General features: G+C 49.4%; 1 protein-coding gene across 1 annotated transcript in view; it reads right to left on the bottom strand.

Moving 5' to 3' along the window:
- Positions 1-5,571, bottom strand: part of RAB20 (RAB20, member RAS oncogene family) — a 36,132-nt gene extending 30,561 nt beyond the window's left edge. Inside the window, exon 1 of the mRNA XM_081294115.1 lies at positions 4,855-5,571. Within this exon, the coding sequence (XP_081150241.1) occupies positions 4,855-5,422 (568 nt within the window). The 5' untranslated portion in view covers positions 5,423-5,571. The remainder of the gene's footprint in view (positions 1-4,854) is intronic.
- Between the last annotated feature and the right edge of the window lie 14,694 nt (positions 5,572-20,265).

The raw sequence follows: 20,265 nt of genomic DNA, 5'->3' as shown, positions 1-20,265 counted from the left end.
TCTGTCCCCCAACTCCTCTGGTACAATGGCCACTCACCACTGTCCTCTGACTACAGGGACAGAAGGCTGGTCCATCTCTATTTGACGTCTCCATACATCTATGTGACCTGGGCTTCTCATACCAAGAACACTATTGTCCCTGGGCTCCCAAGCAAATTCACACTTCCCAGCTGAGACAGCAGAGAAGCCGGTCCTCAGAGAGGATTATGGAGAGAAAAAGAAAAATCGGTCTTCGCCTCTTGTGGGTCACACCCATCATCACTGGGCCTCTACTTGATTCCAAGCAGAGAGGGATTGAATCCCAACAGGCCTTCCTGACATCTAGGTCCCCCATCACCTGAGTGCCCTTCATGCAAAGGCTGGTCACTGAACTACCAGCACTTCCCCCTCTAACCTCTGCATTTCTTATAGAGCAAGTTACTGGAAGCCCACTGAGCCTCGTGCCCTCTGTGATGCGCTTGCCTGGAGTTAAGGTCCCAGCCACTCAGGGCTGGGAGACGGTCACTCACTTAGCAAAGATGCATATAGCCCTTCCTCACCCCAAGCACTGCTCTGAGAACTTTGCCAACATGAACTCCTGGATCCCCACCAACACCTGGGTAGATGCCTCGGTCACCCCTTTTTACAGATAAGGAAAAGTCAGAAGTGGTCGGCAGAACAGTGGCTCCCCAAAATGTCCCAATCCCTGGGCCCCAGGAATGTCAGATTAGGTGGAAGGGGTGGAGGCTGTGATGCGATTAGGCCCGTCCTGCAAGATGGGTCTGCTTCATCACAGGGCCACTTACACGGCAAAGAGGCAGGAAGGAGCATCAGGACCAGAGTGAGTCCCCTCTCTCAGAGTGGCCACTGCTGGCTCTGAGGCTGGAGGGGAGGAAGCCTGGAAACACGGGCAGGCTCCACCATACTCACTGCTCATCATCAGCAGATACAAACTGGGCTTCTGCGGGAAGCCTGGGAATAGGGGCAGGCTCTAGAAGCTGGAAAAGGAGAAAAGACGGATCCCTCCGGAACGCAGACCTACCACCATGAGAGACCACAGATCTATGTGGGCTTCTGACTTTCAGACTAGGGGACACACTGTTTTAAACAACTGCTTTGTTACAGTAACAAACCTAATACTGAACCAGTAGAGATGTTGGCACTGGGAGTGGCGTGCTGCTGTGACAAGCTCCAGAAGCTGGGGACCAGGCAGCAGGCTGCAGCCAGGAGCATCTGAGTGCCTCTAACAGACATCAGTAGAAACTGTGGATGTAACAGGTCAAGCGTGGTGTCCACACGTGCAATCCCACCTACTTGGGAGGCTGAGGCAGGAGGATCACAAGTTTCAGGCCAGCCTCCACAACTTAGTAAGACCCATTTCAAAATTAAACCTAAAAAGGGCTGAGTATATAGCTCAGTGGTGGAGCTCTCCTGGGAAGAAAGAGAAACAGAAAGAGAAAGGAAGGAAAAGAAAGAAAAATGGATATAACAGCTCTGTGGGTGAAGAATCACAGTCACAAGGAGTGTGGCAGAGAAAACCCAAACTGAGTCCCTAAATTGGCATGCGTAGGCACAGGTGGAAATGTGGACTTAAAGGCCCTGCTGGTTAAGGCTGCAGATGAGCGACATGTTACTGGAAACTGGGAGAAAGGGGACAGGGTGAGAAGGCCCTGCTGACCGCACCCTGAGGCTCTGTGGCAAGCAAACCTGCAGGTGAAGGTGTTTAGCTGGGGGTTTAGGCAGAGCCCTGGGGAGTGGCTCAGCCCCTTTGTTTATGTTAAAATGTGGAAGAAAGAGGTGGAGGGAAGAAGGGCACTTGGTGACTTAGGACACTGCCATCCATACTGCAGGGAGTGTTCAAAAGGGAGAGCCTCCCCCACAGAGGAGGTATGGGCACACTGGACAGCCTCTGGCCAGTGCTTTGGGAGGCCCAAAAGGCCAGAGCATCCCTCCCAGAGGGCTCTTGAAGAGATCAGGACCTGGACTCCTTATCCTGCCTATGACAGTCCCTAATCCCAGGATCCATATGCGAAATCCATATGCAAGATCCATATGCGAAATCCCCATCCTCCACTCCCAACAGCAGCCGTGGGGGTGGGGATTTCACATATGGACCTGGACCCAGTTTGGGCTCTTAGCTGCTTCCCTACGCTCCTCCTCCACAGGACGCTGAGTCTGGTGCCGCCCCTCTCTCAGGGCAGCAGCCTGAGGAAGGACACAGCCAGGAGGAGGCAGCGGCAGGGTGAGCCTTCCTGGGGCTGTAAGGCACACTGCTCCCCTTCCTCTGCCCTGCTGTGCTCTCTCAATGCCTGCCTTTCCCACAGCGCAGGGACCAATCGGCCTGTGCAGGTCAGGGCTGCAAGAGAGTGGGCCTAACAGCGGCCGCAGAAGCCCAGTCTGTATCTGCTGATGATGGGCAACATCAGTGGACGTTCTGACCAACCCAGTGGCAAAGAAGAGGCTGGGGGATATTCCCCTCCCCTCGGGCTGTCCCCTCTTGGGGCAACCTTTTTTTGTGTTCCAGACTAATCAAACCACAAGAGAGAGGACTCCAATCTGTGTACCCACTCAGACAAGGGCTGGGAGTGACCAGGGCATAAATGGAAGGAGAAGGGCTGGACACAGACAAGGTCCCAGCCGCTCACCCTCCTCCTGCTCCCACTCCCCACCCACACACACACACACACACACACACACACACACACACAGTCGGTCCTGCCTCTAAAGAATTCTGTGTCAACTGAATAAGATACAATACTTAGCGGGCCAGCAAATCCCCTCTCTCATGTCCTGCTCCACCCTCTACCCCCCCCTGCAGGCCACGCAGCCAGGTCCTATATCTTATATGTTTGAAAACATGTGCCAAGGGTAAAACAGCCGACCCTGTGCATGTTCTTTCTGTCACAGGCCGCCACACACCTGCACCCACACCCACTAAAAGCAGCTTAAACTGCTGGTTCATCACCCAGTTTGTCCTCTTCTGCCTCCGACATGAAAATCACACTGAAACAACAATGTGTGGGGTGGAAAGAAAACTTAGGAACTAGAAAAAAAGACAGGAAAAAAAAAAAAAGCAAGCCCATTCAAGGCTAGACTTCTGGGTTTTCTGAAATTCTGAAAAGACATCTATTCCTGTATCTCTTTTCCCTCCAAGTGCTCCATAATCTCAATGAGTCACTGAGGAGGCAGGGACAGAGGTGACCTGGGCTCTGACTCTGACTCTGGACTTTGGTGGCCGTGGGTGTGAGTTCAGGAATGTGGAGAGGAGCCCCCTCCACCCTGTGTTCTGTGGAGCCCATCTGAGCTCCCACTTAGGGTTCCAGGAACAGGAGGCAGCCACCAAGGCAGCCAGGAAGTGAGTCGCCACCCCCAAGACCCAGCAAGATACCTAGGACACCACATCAGCAGTATTACAAATCCTCTGGTGACTAATATCCCGGATGCACCATGTCCTTGGCACTGATGAAGAAAGTGGCCAAAGTGAAACTGCTACTTCATGCCCTCCAACACCGGAGCCCCATCTGTCACCACAACTCAGAGCCTGCTCTCAGTGGGGGCCCCTAGTGCCACACCTAGGATGGCAGGGAAGTCCCCCAATCAATAAAAGACACAAAGGGGCGAAGTGCTGTAGGAGACTGGCAGACTTGTACTGGAACTCTGATTCAACTTGACCTCCAGAGTGTGTATTGGTGCTAGCACTCAACGTCACCAAACACTCAACGTCACCAAATGCTCAACAGGCAGTCAGCTGGAGAAAAAGATCTTAGAGAAACCTTGCCCTCAGCCTGGGTGGGGTCAGAGCTGGAGAAAAGTCAGGGGACGGCATGTGTTCCCCTGGGTAACAGTTTCCCCAAGATGACTACAAATAAATTAGTCCATACATTCACCACCATAAAAACAGACACCATCAAAGACAGCAAGAGGGAGGAGGAAGCGGTGGAAGTTCACCAGAGAACTTCATTAATTCAGTTTTAAACAGAGAATTTGCTATGATCTTGTGTATTCAGCAGATTCATGCACCCAAGATAGCAGTTTAGAAATTCTGGACAAGACCTTTGGGTATATCACTTTTTAAAGTGCTGACATAAAAGAAGTCAGAACTTTAAAGTTTCAGAGTCCAAAACCTCACACTTGCTGGAAATGTGTCATCCATTTCCAAGTTTCTTCACTTTCTCACTTACCATATCTTGTTCTTTTTCAAGGGGAAGGAAATAAATTCCATTACAACACTACAATTGCCAGTGTTATTTCATAAAGTGGAACTGAAAACTTGAATCAAACTATCTGAGTTGTATTTCTGAACAAATCACACTTACTACACACACTAAAAATAATTCCCTACCTATCTTTAAAATGTTCCAACAGAAAATCATTCCAAACTCAGAGGATAAACTGAACCACAGAAGAGGAGACCAGTTCTGTTTCTTATCTCCTAACCAAACCCAGCAGGGCCAGCGCTCTGCGCCTCAGTTTCCTCTTCTGTTAAAGGGGGGGCGGTAATAATGTCAGCGCCGCTTGCCCCTCAAGGGTACTGTGAGCATCAGGTGAATTTGTATTCCAGAGGGTACTTAAAAACTGAAAATACAAACAAGTGTGTCTGGTTACAGTGAGCAGCGGGGCCAGGAAGGCAGCTCTGGAAGCTAAGCGCCGCTGGGCCTAAGTGACCACCGGGTTCTCCTGGAGCCGGTGAGCTTTCCCTGAGAGTGGGAACAGGTATTTTCCCCAACATCGTAGGAGGACGAGTGAGAACAGAGAAGAGGGCATCTGCCACCTGAGGTCGGGCCTTGCACATGGCTGGGACGCTTCCAAAAGGCTGGAAGTCCCGCGTCCCCAGCCCCCACGGAGCCCACCTGGCGGAGAGGCGCCGGCTCTCACCTGCAGTGTCCCAGATGGAGATGTTGAAGGAGCGCCACTGCTTCAGGTAGAAGGCGCCGCCCACCGTGCTGACCGTGTCGGGGAAGCGCCGCTCCATGTACCTCTGCAGCAGCGAGGTCTTGCCCACGTTCATGTCCCCCAGAAGCACGATTTTCCCGTCGGGCTTCCTCATCTTCCCGCAAGAAGCCACCTTCTGAGCCCTGCGTCCCTCCCCTGGTCCAGTCCGCCGGTGAACGCAGGACGCAGCTGGGGAGCCAGCCCAGCCTCGGACCGCCGGACCCCGAACTCGCGCGGACCTTCCCCCAGTGACCACGCAAGAGCGCAAGAGGGAAAGCGCGCGTCCTGGCGCGGGCAGGAGCTGTGGAGCGGCCCTGCGTGCACGTGGGGCGCCGGCCCGCCCCTCGGGTCCCGGGCCGCCCTCACCCCGCCCCGGCGGAGGCTCTTCCGCAGAGATCCCAGCTGCTCTTGGCCCCGGGGAGGCCGCGCCCGCGGAGCTCAGAGGAGTTGGAGGACGCGAGCTCCATTCGGGCTGCTCCCGGGCGGAAGACGGGAGTTCCGGGAGCGCCATCCGCGCTCCCGCTCCCGCACACCACGTCTAGGTGCGGAGGAGCCGGGGGGGGGGGGGGGGGGACGCCCCCCGCCGCCGGCCTTAAGTAGCCGGCCTCCCAGCGCGCTCCGGCCTTCTCCGGCTTGCGTTGATTTGCTGCGTTTTGCTGCGTGTGCGCGAAAGTGGCCTCCAATCAAGGTCGTTAGGGAAAGTTGGCGCCGCCCGTTGATAAGAGCCTGCGGGGGCGCGGACGGGTGGGAGTAGGGGTGCTTCTAGAGTCGTTTTGTTTTTACTTTTGCAAGAATCCTTTTTGCTATTTTATATCTAAAAAGTAGAGAGTCGTTGCTATTTAAAGCCTGGAAAGAAAATGTGACTTTGGCAGTTGTAGTTGAAAGCAAAAATAGCCCAAGCGGGGAGAGACCTGGACGGACCAACCACGCTTTTAAGCCACGGAGGGGCCCATTTTCGGGGGACAAAATGGTGGCGGGCTACCAGGGTCCGAGTTGTATAGGGTTCAGCGGAGCCAGGTCACGGGATGAATTGGTTTGGCGGGCTCCTTTAGGATGGGACTGGAGGGCAGGTAGGGGAGGCGGGGCCGGTTGTACTGGAGGCAGCCTGTTCTGTCGGGTGGGGCGGGAGCGTCCCGGTTTGCCTTCCTGCCTGCTCAGGAGCTGAGCCTGGGCTGCTAAATGATACAAGCTCCAATTCACCACAGACCTCCCCCTCCACACACCTGGCAGGAAGGCGGTGGGGGAACCGCCGAGATCGGGAAGTGCCCTGGAGTTAAGTGGAGACGCCTGGGCTGGGGCTGAGGCTCAGGGGTAGCGTGCTTCCATTGCACTGGGTTCGATCTTCAGCACCACATAAAATAAGTAAATAAAGGAATTGTGTCCATCTACAATTGAAAAAAAAAAACTATTAAAATGAGAAACCTTGAAATGCCTTTAAAATATAATACTCGCTATTACTCACATAAGATCCAGTAATTATTTTTAAAGAAAATGCCCGAGGTAGAACCCGATGCTCCCGTTTGGACCCAGTGGGAAGTTTGGCTCAGGCACGATGATGTGACCCTGAACAAGTTGTCCCCACACACACCTTTTTCTGTAAAGGAAGGACCTCTGCCTAAGAATGCCTCCCTCAGCAGGTGCAGGAAGGCGCAGAGTGGGAAGGCTCCCTGGGGTTCCTGGGATCCTGGTGGAGGTGAACGCTGTAGGAAGTCCTGTGTCTCCTCAGCCACGGGCTCATTCTTCTACCACTGCCTCTTCCAACGAAATGTGTCAATTCAATATTTATGAAACAGGTTAACGGCAAACATTGGGGAGTTTTGCTTTGTGATACCCCTGTTCCCCAGAGGTTCAGGATGAACAGGAAGTGGACCAGCTTTGTGTATTCAAATAAGCCAAAGCCACCCGGTTGCCAGCAGTTCCTGATATCCCACCACAGGTGGAGGATTTCCTACCCCACTATCCAGCCTTCTTCAGTTTGTGTTGATTTGCTGCAAATTGGGATCCGTAGGGACTCCATCTGGTAGCCCCGGTATTCAAATACAGGTGAACTTTCTCAGCCAAGCAGAGCCAGGCTGAAGCTGGGGAAGGAAATCGCTGGAACAGTTTAAGTCTCCCAGAGGGAAGCAGATAGGAAGAAGGGGGCTGTTTCTTCCACTGCCAATCCTCCAGCTCCGGTTGGAGGAGCCACACAACTGAGTCCAGGAGTAGTGGGCGTTATACAGCAGGAAGCACAGCATGGCTTGCCTGGGCCCCACAAGCCACAGCTGTCTGCAGAGCTTGTTCAGAACAGATTTCTCTTTACGCAGGGCCTCTGCCCCTCAGACACTGAAAGGAGTCCAGTCGGAAATTCCCTGTTCATCTTTTTTCTTTCAGAAAATTCTTTCAACAGCAGGGCTGGGGCGGTGTCTTGTGTTTGCTGCTGCTGCTCCCTCTAGCTACATCTTTCCTCTCTGCCGCCTTCCTTCCAGGGCCTGATGTTTCCAGCAACCACCTTCTCCTGCACTCCTTGCCCTCCCTCTGTGCCTAGCTCTCTAAGGAAGCTGCCACCAAAGGCCACTAGTGACTCACTGGTTTCCGAACCCAGTGCTGCCATCGACCCACACACCCTGCCTTCCGTGCTGTCACTCTGTCACCAGAGTCCACATCTCTCCCTGACCTCATGCAGCTCGATCCTCTTATCTTCTCACTTGAAGTTCTGTTCCTTGTTTTGGAAAATTATCTAAAGTTGAGAGAGTGGTAAAGAGAGACCAGCTGTGTCCCACGCCAAACTGACACAGCGGGCCTCCTTCCGCCAAGGCACCACCTCATGATTCAGATACAAGCCTTCAGGTCCATTTCAAAGCTGACTTTCCACATATGCACGCAGCTGTCACAGGGCAGAGGCCTACAGCAAAGCTGAGGCAGTGCCAAGACCCCCTCTTTAAGCCCCAATTCTTGCAAGTAAGTCAGAAAGGTGTTAGACCTGTCCCTCAGAGTAACGGGCATGAGTTTGTAGAAGGGATGGGAAAGCAGGGAAAAGAACACTCTCAAGGAGAGAAGGGGTCCTCTCCTCCCTCCAGCTTAATTGGGGGTCCTGCCTGGGTCCACCTCTTGATTTTTGACAGACCACAGAATGATATCAGACTTTCAAAGTCCCCACTGCAATCACCACTTGAGGTCACTTTGGCCCATGCTGACCAGTTCTAATTGGAACCTGTTCTTACAGAGTTTATGGTTAGGGGGAATATCCTTATCTCCCTGAGTTCTGGGACCTGGTCTGTGAAGGGCTCAACCCCCTCACCCCTTCAGGGTAACTTGAGTTCCTGTTATGGCGTTTCAGGCCTACACTTCTCAAGCAGATAAGGGTAGTTTGCTGAGGAATGCAACGTATCCTCTGGACTTAAACCAGGCAGAGCTGCAGGTAAAAACATGTGGGGACAGCCCAGTGGGCCCAGTTTGTGGTTTTCCCTTAACCTCATTTCCACCGCTCACGTCTGTCTGTTCCCTGTCACAGCTGCCTTAGTTTCCTGAGGGGCCGTAAAACTCATGGGTGTCCTAAACAACTCACTGCTCTGAGGCTAGCTGTCTGTCAAGCTATCAGCGGACCTTGCTCTTCCTAAGATCCCAGCACAGGGTCCTTCCTGCCTCTCCCAGCATCTGGTGGCCCCAGGTGTTCCTTGGCTTGTGGATGCAATCTCTGTGACCACCATCCCCACCCCACCCCTCCACACACACAGGAGTACCATTTCCTTCCGGTTTCTTTTCTCTATGTCCAAATTTTTCTCCTCTATAAGGACACTAGCGAAATTTGACTTCTTTCTTTTTTTCCTTTTGGTGCTGGGGATTGAACCCAGGATCTTGTGCATGCAAACCAAGCACTCTACCAATTGAGCTATAGCCCCAGTCCTGCCATATTTGAATAAGGGCCTGTCCTACTCCAGGATGACCTCATCTCAATTAATGACATCTGAAATGGCTGTGTTTCCAATAATGTTATATTCTGAGATACTGGGTGTCAGTCTATTTGTGTTGCTATAACAAAATCTTGAAGACTGGGTAGTTTATAAATAATAAAAATTGATTGAGGGATGGGGCTGTAATTCAGTGGTAAAGCATTTGCCTTTCACGTGTGAGGCACTGGGCTCAATCCTCAGCACCACATAAAAAATAAATAAATATAGGGGCTGGAGCTAAGGCTCAGCGGTAGAGCGCTCACCTAGCACCTGCGAGGCACTGCGTTCGATCCTCAGTATTACATAAAAACGAATAAGTAAAATAAATGTAAAAAAAAAACTTATGAGTCAACAAAGAAACCACAATAAAAATTAAAAAATAAATACATAAAAATATATTGTGTCCTCTACAACTAAAAAAAAAAAATTTTTTTTTTAATTGATTGCCGGCCAGGCACAGTGATGCATGCCTGTAATCCCAGCATCTTTGGAGGCAGAGGCAGGAGGATAGCAAGTTCAAAGCCAGGCTCAGCAATTAGCAAGAAGCTAAGCAACTCGGTGAGACCCTGTCTCTAATAAAATACAAAATAGGGCTAGGGACGTGACTCAGGGGCCAAGTACCACTGAGTTCAATTCCTGGTACCCAAAAATAAAAAAAACAAAAAATTGATTGCTCACAGTTCTGGAGGCTGACGGTCTAAGACCAAGGCAGCAGCAGGGTTGGTGCATGGCAAAGGCCTATTCCTCAGAAGCACCGTCCATGAGTCTCCAGTGGCCAAAGAGAGGTGGAAAGGCATTAAGGAATCACACTACCTTTGTAAGGCCCTGATCCAATCATGCCCATGGAGCCTGGTGACTTAATCTCTCCCAAATGCCCCACCTCCCAATGCCATCACCTAGGGTTCAAGTCCCACATAGGACTTGAGGAGAAACACCTGGCAGTGGGGGTTTAGGACTCCTGCATGTTTTTATGGGGGGGGGGGTCACATTTCAACAAACAGTCAACAAACAGTAGTGTAAACATTTGATGATCTCAGTTACCCTTTACTGCATAACAAACCCCCCAAAATGGAGTCTCTTCAAACAAAAGTTACCTCTGTGGTTCTGTGGGCAACTGGGTTGGGCTGAGTAGTTGTGCTGGTCCTGTGGGGCCTGTTATGCAGCAGCAATCACACAGTATACGGGACCAACTTGTCTGGGGGCTCAAGGAGCTGGAACATCAAAAATGGACTCTTCCTGAACACGCTTGGTGTCAGCACTCCCCTGTGTGGTCACCTTCATGTGGCACCTGAGTTCCAAGGCTCTCTACGTGGCCTCTTTCTCCAGAAGAGCAGCTGGACTATTCACTTGGAGGATCAGGGCTCCACAGCATGTTCCTAGAGATGAAGAGGGAAAGACCAGACCGTCTCTGATAGTCTGCGGAGAGCTCGCAGCATGACTTTTCCACATGGGTCAGGAGGACTGGTTATTTTTAAATAACTAGAAGAGTGGAGTTTGGAGGTTCCTAATCAAAGAAATGATAAGTGTGGGGATGGGAATGATGAGTACCCTGAGTTGAAAATCACACGTTGTTGACATGCATTGTGTTATCACACATTACCCTAGAAATATGCACAATCATTATATGTCAGTAAAAAAAAGACGACACAGGGCCCACCCCTCAAGGGTAGGGAAATTACCCTTCATCTCTGCAGGGGAGGAATAGTAAGGAACTGCAACCATCTTTAGTTTGCCACAGTTTTAAACTTCACCTATAAGGCTTTAACCCAACTTTAAGTTACTTTAGATATGAAGTGAGTTTTTAAAATAAAGTTTTATCTTTATGTTATGGAAGTTAAAAACTAATTGTCCCAAAACCATTTATGAAACATCCCATTCCTTCTCACTGATTCTCACTGATTTGTAATCATATATATAATAAAACGGACTTAATTTTATTTTTTTATATGTTGTGCTGAAAACTCAGTGCCTCACACATGCTAGGCAAGCGCTCTACCACTGAGCCACAATCCCAGCCCCTGATTTGTAATCTTGCTTCTACCACCTGCTAAAGTTCCCCTTACACACAGGTCCACTTCTGGACTCTCTGACCCCGGACAACACTACAATGTCTTAATTATAGGTACATAATAAGCCTTGGAACAAGTAGGGTAGGTTCTCCTGCCTTTTTCTTTGACAGAGTTGCCTGTATAGCCCTGAACTTTTTCATATGAATTCTAGAATCAGTTTATTTCATTATGTGCAAACATTAATGGAGGTAAGTTGGGGGCCTTGATATCTTTCTAATATAATACTTTCCCATTCATGAACGTAGTATACCTCTCCATTTGTCCAGCAGATGTTCAAAGCTCACCTGCAACCTTTACATTTCTCTCTACCCTTTTACCTTGAGGAAATTTATTTCTTCTTGGAGGATGGTGCTCCAAACCTTGTCTGCCCTCTGCTTCTCTCTCCTGAGCTCCGTCCATTTCTGCATCCACCTCCCAAACCCTTCTGCCCAGGTGGCCAGTGTAACGAGCCCAGGATGGCAAAACCAAGCACACCACTCACTGCCTTCCCTCTGGGTGTGAAGTCACTCGTTCCTCCACCCTCTTCATACCCTTATCCAGTTAGTCCCTGCACAGGGTGAATTTCCCTTCTGAACAAACCTTTCCTGTTTTCTCTCTCCTTTCCTCTCTGTACTCCCCAGCCACCACTTGTCTGTAACCTCCTCGTGCCTAGAGAATTAGAACCCACCTCTGGGCAGCCTCCTTAACTCCAGTCTCAGCACCCATCGGTTGTCAGACTGACCTCTCAAACTCCTGCTTTCTCGGCTCAGAGACCTGCTGTGGCTTCCTATTCCCTATCTCCATTAGTGCAAACTCTGCCCATCATTCTCTGCCCTTCCCACACATCCGCTCACTACCCTTCCTACAGTAACTCCCCCGCCCCTTTACCTCCCCCATCTCTGTTTTCCCACTATCTAAAACTATACCTTTGTTTACACATTGAACTGCTCTGACTTCCTCTCTAGAATGTTGGCTCCATGAGGAAGGGACTTTCTGTTTTGTTGCCCACTGTGCCTGGTGAACAGTATGTGGCACCTAATAGGCACTCCAGAAACCCCTGAGTCACAGAAGAGTGAATAAATGCATCTTCTGGTGGGCCCCGAAGTGCCCGTCCCACACGTGCATGGCAATCAACCACCCTCCACGTCTTACAAATGGAGTCATCTCACCTGGAAAGCTCCCCCTTCCCTCACCCAAGCAGGTGTCCCAGGACTCCTGAGTGGTCCAGCTAGGTGCACCTCTCCGTGTTCCTTCATCTGGAGGCTTACCTCCCGTTGGCCTCTTCCACAGACCAGCCCCTGAGGATGCCTAACAGACTAGTTCTCCTCCCTCTTGTTCTTTTAGGAAAGCCCCACACAGGAGCTCGCTCTGCACATTCGACACTCGCCAGTGCCCTGCGTTTTTCCCTCACGCTCACCTGCCAGCAGCCCCAGGGAGGCAGGGTCCTCGTGTTTTCTTCCCTCCTGCCCAACCCTGGAAGGTGGTGGATGTTCAGTCCATACTTATTTTAATAAGTGTGCTGTTTAACTGACTCATATCTACTTAAACACTGCTGCTTCCAGAGCAGGGTTTGGGGAGTGGGAGACTGTTCCCAGGACAAGTCTTGAGTTTGGAATGGGGAATTCATTCTGCAAGTGTGTTGAAAAATTCAGAGGAATTTTTCAGGACCATGGAAACCTAAATTTAACTAGGAGAATGTCTCCATATCAAGTTTCTGCCACTCTTTATAGAAATGCCTTAAAGACTGTCAGTCTCCTTATTCATATTCAAGAAGCAGGGTTGAGGAGGTAGGTGCAGGACTTAGAGTCTGTTTAAACGAGCTAACTTACATGCCAAGTTAGATGTTTACTCTACCTGCATTTAGACCACTGGACTAACAGTATGTTCTTTTTCCAATTTTATAGATAAAATGTGCCTTAGGGCCAAGAAAATTAGGTAGTTCCTTTTTTAAAAGAAATGCAGGAGCTGGGGCTGTGGCTCAATGGTAGAGCACTTGCCCTGCCTTTGTGGGGCACTGGGTTCAATTCTCAGCACCACATAAATAAATAAAATTTTAAAAGACATTATGTCCATTTACAACAACAAAAAAATTTAAAAAAAGAAATGCAAACAGAGCAATTCAGGACCATTCCAGGTACTTAGTCATAGAACAGCTCTTTTACACTGTTTTCCTCCTTTCCTACAAGAGAGAGAGAGAGAGAGAGAGAGAACCAAGCATCTATTAAGTATTCATTCAGCTGAACTGAAGTACCCGCTAGACTCTAGATGCTGAGCCAGGGAAGAACAATGAGCAAACCTGACAAGCACCCTCACTGGGAAAAAGACAGCCCACCCTGTAAACAGGCAACTTTTTTATTCAGCCTCCTGGGGGGTGAGCAGATGTCAGCTGAAGGAAACTGGAGCTGGGGAGGCAGGAATGCAGGCTGAGGCAGAGGCAGGGGTTAAACTTTAAATAGGATGTGGGCAAAGAATCCCAGTGAATTAGAATGAGATAAGGAGTTGAGTGTGGTGTGAAAGAATGTATCTGGGAGCCAGTGCAGAGACCCTGAGGCAGAAGGCTGCTGGGCTGTCTTGGCTCCAGCCAGGTGAGGGTGCCTGGGGCACCTGGCAGGGAGCTGCTGGGTTGACACCGGCTCAGGAGGAAGGGGTGGGGGTGGGGGAGAAGACAATTTAGGGCTTTGGCTTTTAATCTGGCAGAAGTGGAAAGAGGCCAGAGGATTGAGTAGAGGAGAGGCATGGGCTATCTTCAACAGGATGGCTCTGCCTGCCTTGTTGAGATGGCTGGGGCAGGTGTGGGGACATGGTGGGGGGGGGGGGGTGGAGCAGAAGTGCCTGTGGACTGGGTGTAAATAGAAGGCAAAGGGGGAGAGGAGAAAGGGAGAAAGGAGAGGAGCTGGCCATTGGGAAGACTGAGCCACACCCCCCACCGTGACCAATTCTAGAGAACCAGCCGCCCATGGCCAGAGCCAGGGCGGGCCTGCTGCCATTTCTGACCAGATAACCCTCAGTCCTTTGGCTATGCAGCAGCACCCGGTCCTACCTGCTAGGTCTAAGGAATGACCCCTTCCCAGTTATGACGACCAATGAATGTCTGCATTGTGCCAGATGTCCACTGTGGGCAGCAGGCCTGAGGGTGAGAAGCCTGGCCCCGGAGCACTTCCAGTGCACTTGACATTTGCCCATAGATTTCCTAGACGTGAGCATCACTCCTTGCTAGTTCTTCTGGAACACACCTTGTGAGATTCAGGCAAATCAGTCGGGTCTGTTGTAGGGATGCGCCACCTTTTTGCTTGTCCGCTCACCCACGGCAAGTTGGGCTGTCTCCCTTCTTTGGCTTCTAAGAGTAGAGCTGAGAGATGAATCTGCCTTTACCCTGAGGTGAGCAGCAGGTGAGTTTCGCAGCTCTACTCCTGGCCAACATCTGGCCTACATGTCTTTTTATGATAGCGGTTCTAATGCCCCACTGACTCAAGATGCTGAGCCCTCTTTGTGTGCTTCTTTGCTATTTGCATAGCTTCTTTGAAGAAGGTGATTCCAAATCTTTGACAGGCAATGAATTTTTTTAAAGCAACACACACACACACACACACACACACACCTGCCATGATTTCGATGTGCAGCGATGACTGAGAGCTACTGAGATTTGTGTGTGTGTGTGTGTGTGTGTGTGTGTGTGTGTGTATGTGTGTGTGTGAGAGAGAGAGAGAGGGAAAGAGAGTTGCTGGGGATTGAACCCAGGGCCTTGTACATGTGAGGCAAACACTCTACCAACTAAGCTAAATCCCCAGCCCAATTAAGATTTTGATTTTTTTTTTTTTAACCCAAATGAATACTGTCATCCAGGGACTTCCATGCCAGCCTCTTGTGCCCCCTACTGGTGGTGGGAGTAGGTGCTTCCTGAATCCAGAGTTAAAAGCAGGGATCCTGGTCCCAGGGTCCCCAGGATCCTTTTGGGGGTCTCAACAAGCATCTTGCCAGGGACCTGAGTGTGGAGAAGAAGTGACCATCTCCCCCCCTCTACCATGCTATCCATCTGCCACAAGGGTGAGCTCCCTCAGTTTGCTGTTCCCTGGGAGCCAGTGGAGATCCTGAACTTACTGGAGGTGATTCTGAAAGACCCCCAGACCCTCAAATCCCCCATCCAAAAGAGAACTAGCGTCACACTGGCTGCAAAAGCAAGAGGCAAGTTTATTAATACACAGGCGCCTGCGGGTGCACAGCCAAACCTCAGCCGAAGCTTTGGTGAACTGGCACACCGGGCTTTGGGGTACAGATCTTTTATAGGGAAAAAGGAGTTGTTTCCCACCTAGCACAATAACAGGTGTCTCATTGGTCCCTTTGAATCCAGCGTACAAGTCACTTAAAGGGTAAACTTGTTTTTCACTATGATATGATAAACTTGTTTTTCACTATAGGTTCCCGAAAAACTCATAAATCTCACAGGTTTACATTTTGTTTCCTCCCTGTTCCCGCTTATGATCCCAGTTTGCTCAAGCATGTCCTGTGATGTGGGCAGGGTGCCCTTTCTAACAGGTCATGTGGTGAGCTCACCTGTTTACTGCATACTTTCTACTTTTCATAATCGGGCCCTAGGTTATGGGGCTGGGGTCCTTCAATTCCTTTGGTGGAATAGAGTGGCTGGTGGGCACAGGGCTTCTTTTTGGAGGGATGGAAATGCTCTAGAATTAAGAAGGCACTGAGCTCTCTTGCCTGACCCTACCAAAAGCAGTTATCAGGGTACAGTGTGAAAGCAGTGCCGCCGTCACCCAGGTGAAAAGCAGAAAAGCCAGGGCAAGTACAGAGCCCTGCACAGACCTCACTTAGGTAAAGCCCTGTCTGAGAGGCCTTCTTGCAAGCCATTGGGGAAAGGTGGTCTGTCCAGCAAGGGAGCTTGGACAATTGATTATCCACCTAGGAAGATACTGATCTCCAGTTCACACATACACAAATACAGATTCCAGGTGAATTGCAAACCTAGACTTCAGAGATGTCATTGAATTCATGGTAGAAAGAACACAAGTCTTTCTTTTTTTCTTTCTTTTTTTTTTTTTTGTTTTCTTTTTTTTTTTTTTTTTTTTTGATACGGAGGATTGAACCTAGGGGTGCTTTACCAGTAAACTATATCCTCAGTCCTTACTATTTTTTATTTTAAGACAGGGTCTCATTCTGGCCAAGTCTGGCTTTTAACTTGCGATCCTTCTGCCTCAGGCCCTTGAGTCACTGGGATTACAGACACGTGCCACTGCGCCTGGCCTACAAGAAGCCTTTTCTATAATGGGAAAAACTCACATAAAGTCCACAAAATTTAAATTTCAATAATAACAAAAGACTTTCTAACAACAACTACAGAAAAAAAAAAATGTGTTCTTGGTACTGGGAATTGAATTCAGGGGCACTTTAGCACTGAGCTACATTCCCTGTCCTTTGTATTTTATTTAAAGACAGGTCTCACTAAGTTGCTGAGACTGTCCTTGATCTTAGGGTCCTCCTGCCTCAACCAGTGAGGCCCTAAAAACTTAGCGAGACCCTATCTTAAAAAAAAAATCGGAGGATGTGGTTCAGTGTTTAAGCACCCCTCGGTTCAATCGCAGTATCCTCTCCCTCAAAAACAATCATGAAAAAATAGAAGAAAAAAATAAGCACTCATCTTCAGTAGAATGGGTAAATAAATTATGGGATATTCATGTAATGAAACTCTAACAAAAAGGCCTGGATCTAGACACATCAATATGGCAAATCTCACTGACCGTGTAGAATGAGAAAAGCAAGTTCCAGAATAATGCATACCACTCAAAAGGCAAGGCCCAGTGGCTTTTACCAGGGAGTTCAGAATGGTTTAGAATGGACCTCTGGTGAGCACAGATACCCAGTCCCTGAAGGGAGAGGCCAGGTGAGCACACAGCCCTCCCTGGGCCCCACCCCAGCTTGGCACCTGAGACTGTAAACCACTTACTCACCAAGGGCTGTGTGTGGCCCACGGCACACCTCTCCATCAGAGCCTGGCACACCTCTTCTGATGCCACACCCGCTCCTTCAAGCCGTGGGGCAGAGTGTTTCAAACTAAAATTCAAGGCCTCAGGTTGTTTCATGTCAAAGCATCAAAACTCTTTCATAAGCCTATTCTTTCAGAAGGGCACAGGCCTCTACATGCCTGGATGGAACTGCATTACGGAGAGTCCTGGGTGCGAGGTTCTTGCCCCTGCACACTGTGAACCCATCTCTGTGCCCAACTGCAGGCCCTGTGCCTGACGCCACAGAAGGGTCAGTGACCCCCAGACAGTGTTACCATGCCAGTTTCCTGGGGCTTTGCTACAACACACCACCACCTTGAGGCCTTCAGTCATAGAAAGCAGCTCTCTCTCTCTCCCTTCTGGAAGCCGGAAGCCTGATCCATGCTCTATCCAACAGCTTAGGAGACGTGCGGTCCTGGCCTCTCCTGGTGCCTGCTGGTGGCCGCCAACCTTGGTGTTCCTCAGCTAGCAGCTGCATCCCTGCAATCTGCCTGTCTTCTCTTCCTGTGAGGAGGCCAGGCACATTGGATTAGGTATCCCCTAATGCCGTCTCAGTTTGATGAGTGCAGGTATGGTCTGCAAAGACCCTGCTTCCTGACCACACCACCTTCACAGGTGCTGGGAGTGAGGACCTGGACATAGCTCTGCGGGGGATGCCTGTCCACCTGTAGTAGCTGCCCAGAAGTTCCAGCAGGAGGAGGAGCCTCTGAGACCTCACCCACAAGCTTCACTAGGGGCAGCAGCTGAGCCCTATTTCCTGGGGGCTGAGAGCTTTGGAATTGATGGGAACTGACCTGAAGGTCATGTCCAAATTCCATCTCTTGGTGTGGCTTCTGTGAGTGAGTTGTTTAAATATTTACATCCTGTACTTTGTGATCTTGCCTTTCAGCCTATTTTAAGAACACTTAGGCAACTGGGTTCACTTGGCAGAAGTGTATCACCACTTGGCTTCTGGAGTTGGGAAGGCAACCTGCTTTTCCCAAAACAATCCACCTCCACTCTTCTCCCCCACAGACTCACTTCTTGCCTGTTCAAACAGCGACAGGGATTCTCAAGCATTTCCTGAGCGGCACTGTGATTGTGAACATGACCCAGTTTCTAGTTACTGTTGCAGAGAAAATCAACAACCTGTTCCCACCTGAGATTTCTGAGATTCTGTAGCCATCTCAGAAATCATTTGGCATCCATAATGCTTTTAAAACTTTTCATTGCACCTGAAAACATAATTCAAGAATCTGGAATATGTGCGATTATATTGTTTTCATTCATTAAAGGTGCCAGGTGCGTGTGTGTGTGTGTGTGTGTGTGTGTGTGTGTGTGTTTTACTATATGACAAGGGAGCTCTGAGGGGCTAAAGAAGGTCACTGCGCTCTATCTCCACCTGCCCTCAGCATGCCTTGTATTGGGGTTTGCAAATTCCTGCAGTTAGATGCTGGTCCTTCACCTCATTAAGTCACTATGGTAAACTTAAGTTAGATCTTGTCACTCTGAAAAAGAAAGAGTAAAAAAGAAAATTCTTAGCAAATACACTAAAGCTTTTGAAGATCACCTTAGTAATTCCACATGATTCACTGGCATGACAGCCCCTTATGGAGACCAAAGGACTTTGGAGAAGGGAGTTCTAGATGAAACACTACTAAAAAGTTACTGCTTTAGAGAGAAACTGTCAACACAGTCAGAAAGCAGCCCAGCCACTTTGACTTGCCTGCATACTATGTTTCTGACAATCCCAATAACTGACAACATCCCTAACGATAAAAAACCTATCAATTGCTTTTAAAAATCATATTTTGCTGTGATTCCTTGTGGGCTGCCCCTCCTACCCCAAGTTTCTTCACTTATATCAATTCTTTGCAACCAAGTTAGGTTTTTGTTTGTTTGTTTGTTTTTTGGTACTTGGGATTGAACTCAGGGATACCTAACCACTGACCACATCCCCAGATCTTTATTTTAGAGACAGGGTCTCCTTAAGTTGCTTAGGGCCACCTTAAGTTGCTGAGGCTGGCTTTGAACTTGCAATCCTCCTGCCTCAGCTTCCTGAGTTTCTGGGATTACAGGCATGGGCCACTACACCGGGCACAAGATAAGTTTTATTGTTACTGTTCAAAACTCTCAGTCCTTCACCTGGAACATCAGCCCTTGCCATCTGGGCTGACTTGTTTCTCCAAACCTCCATTCCTGCCTGCCCAGACTGGGCTGGGTAGATCTCAAGAACCATGGGCCTCCAGCAGCCATCCCAAGTCCCAGCCTGATGCCAACATGGTACAACACTCCAAATTCTATCATTCACTTCATACGATCATTCATTTAGCCATCCACTTATCCATCCATCAATCCATCCATCTATCTGTTCATTTGTCTACTCATCTGTCTGTCTGCCCCCTGCCCCCATCAATCCATCTGTCTGTACTTCTGTCTATCTCTCCACCCTGTCAATAGCATCTACTATGTTTTTTTCTTTGGGTCAGACACTATGCAGAGAGTAAAGCTGGTCTTGTCCCAACAGCAAAGACCTCTAAGTTCTGGTGGAGAAGATGAGGCCCTAAGCAGGTGCTGCAATAGGGGGGATAAGTGCTCCCAGGGCACAGAAGGCAGGAAATGGCTTCCTAGAAGTGTCTTTAAGGTCCAACAGGAGTTTGCAAGGAAAGAGTTGGAGTTGGTGGGGTTCAGTGTGGAGGGCATGAGCCAGGCAATGTTAAAATGGGTCTTTCTTCTTTGCTTCTAAGATGCAAATTCAATGCAAAGCCCTCCCATTCATCAGTGCCCGGCCAAGAGTAAGTGCCTGGGAAGCAACTGCCAAATGAAAGAATTTATCCCAGGGGACCAGGAATGGAAAATTCAGAGTATGTGCTTTATTGGAACAGGGCAATGATCTCTCAGGCTTTGGAGATAAATTCTGGGCCATGGCCAGTCTGAAACCCTGCATTTATCCAACAGAACTAAAGATATGTTCACAAAATAACTCATCAAGAATTCTTATCTAACCTTCATTGGTAATAGACCAAAACTTGAAATGACCCAGCTATCCTTCAACGAGTGAATGGTTAAATGAATGTGGTACATACACACCATGGAATCCTACTCATCAATAAAAACAATCAAGCTGCTGATACAAGAAACAACTTGGATTAATCTATACAGGGTCAAACTAAGCATTATATGACAGTCTTGAAATGACAAGACTAGCAATGGACAGCAGACTAGTGTTTGCCAGGGTTAGGTTATGGGCTGGATGTGACGAGAGGGAAATTCAACATGAGGGGTCCTGTGGGGGTGGAAATGTTCTGCATTTAACTGTAGCACATCCATACCTGCTTGTGATATTGTACTCTGTTGAGAGCCACAGCCAAAGGGGCCCCAGCA

Source organism: Spermophilus citellus, assembly GCF_964194105.1.
Source record: "Spermophilus citellus genome assembly, chromosome: 1".
Classification (NCBI taxonomy): Eukaryota; Metazoa; Chordata; class Mammalia; order Rodentia; family Sciuridae; genus Spermophilus; species Spermophilus citellus.
Note: the sequence above shows the minus strand (reverse complement) of the source record. Positions and strands in the feature narration are given on the sequence as shown.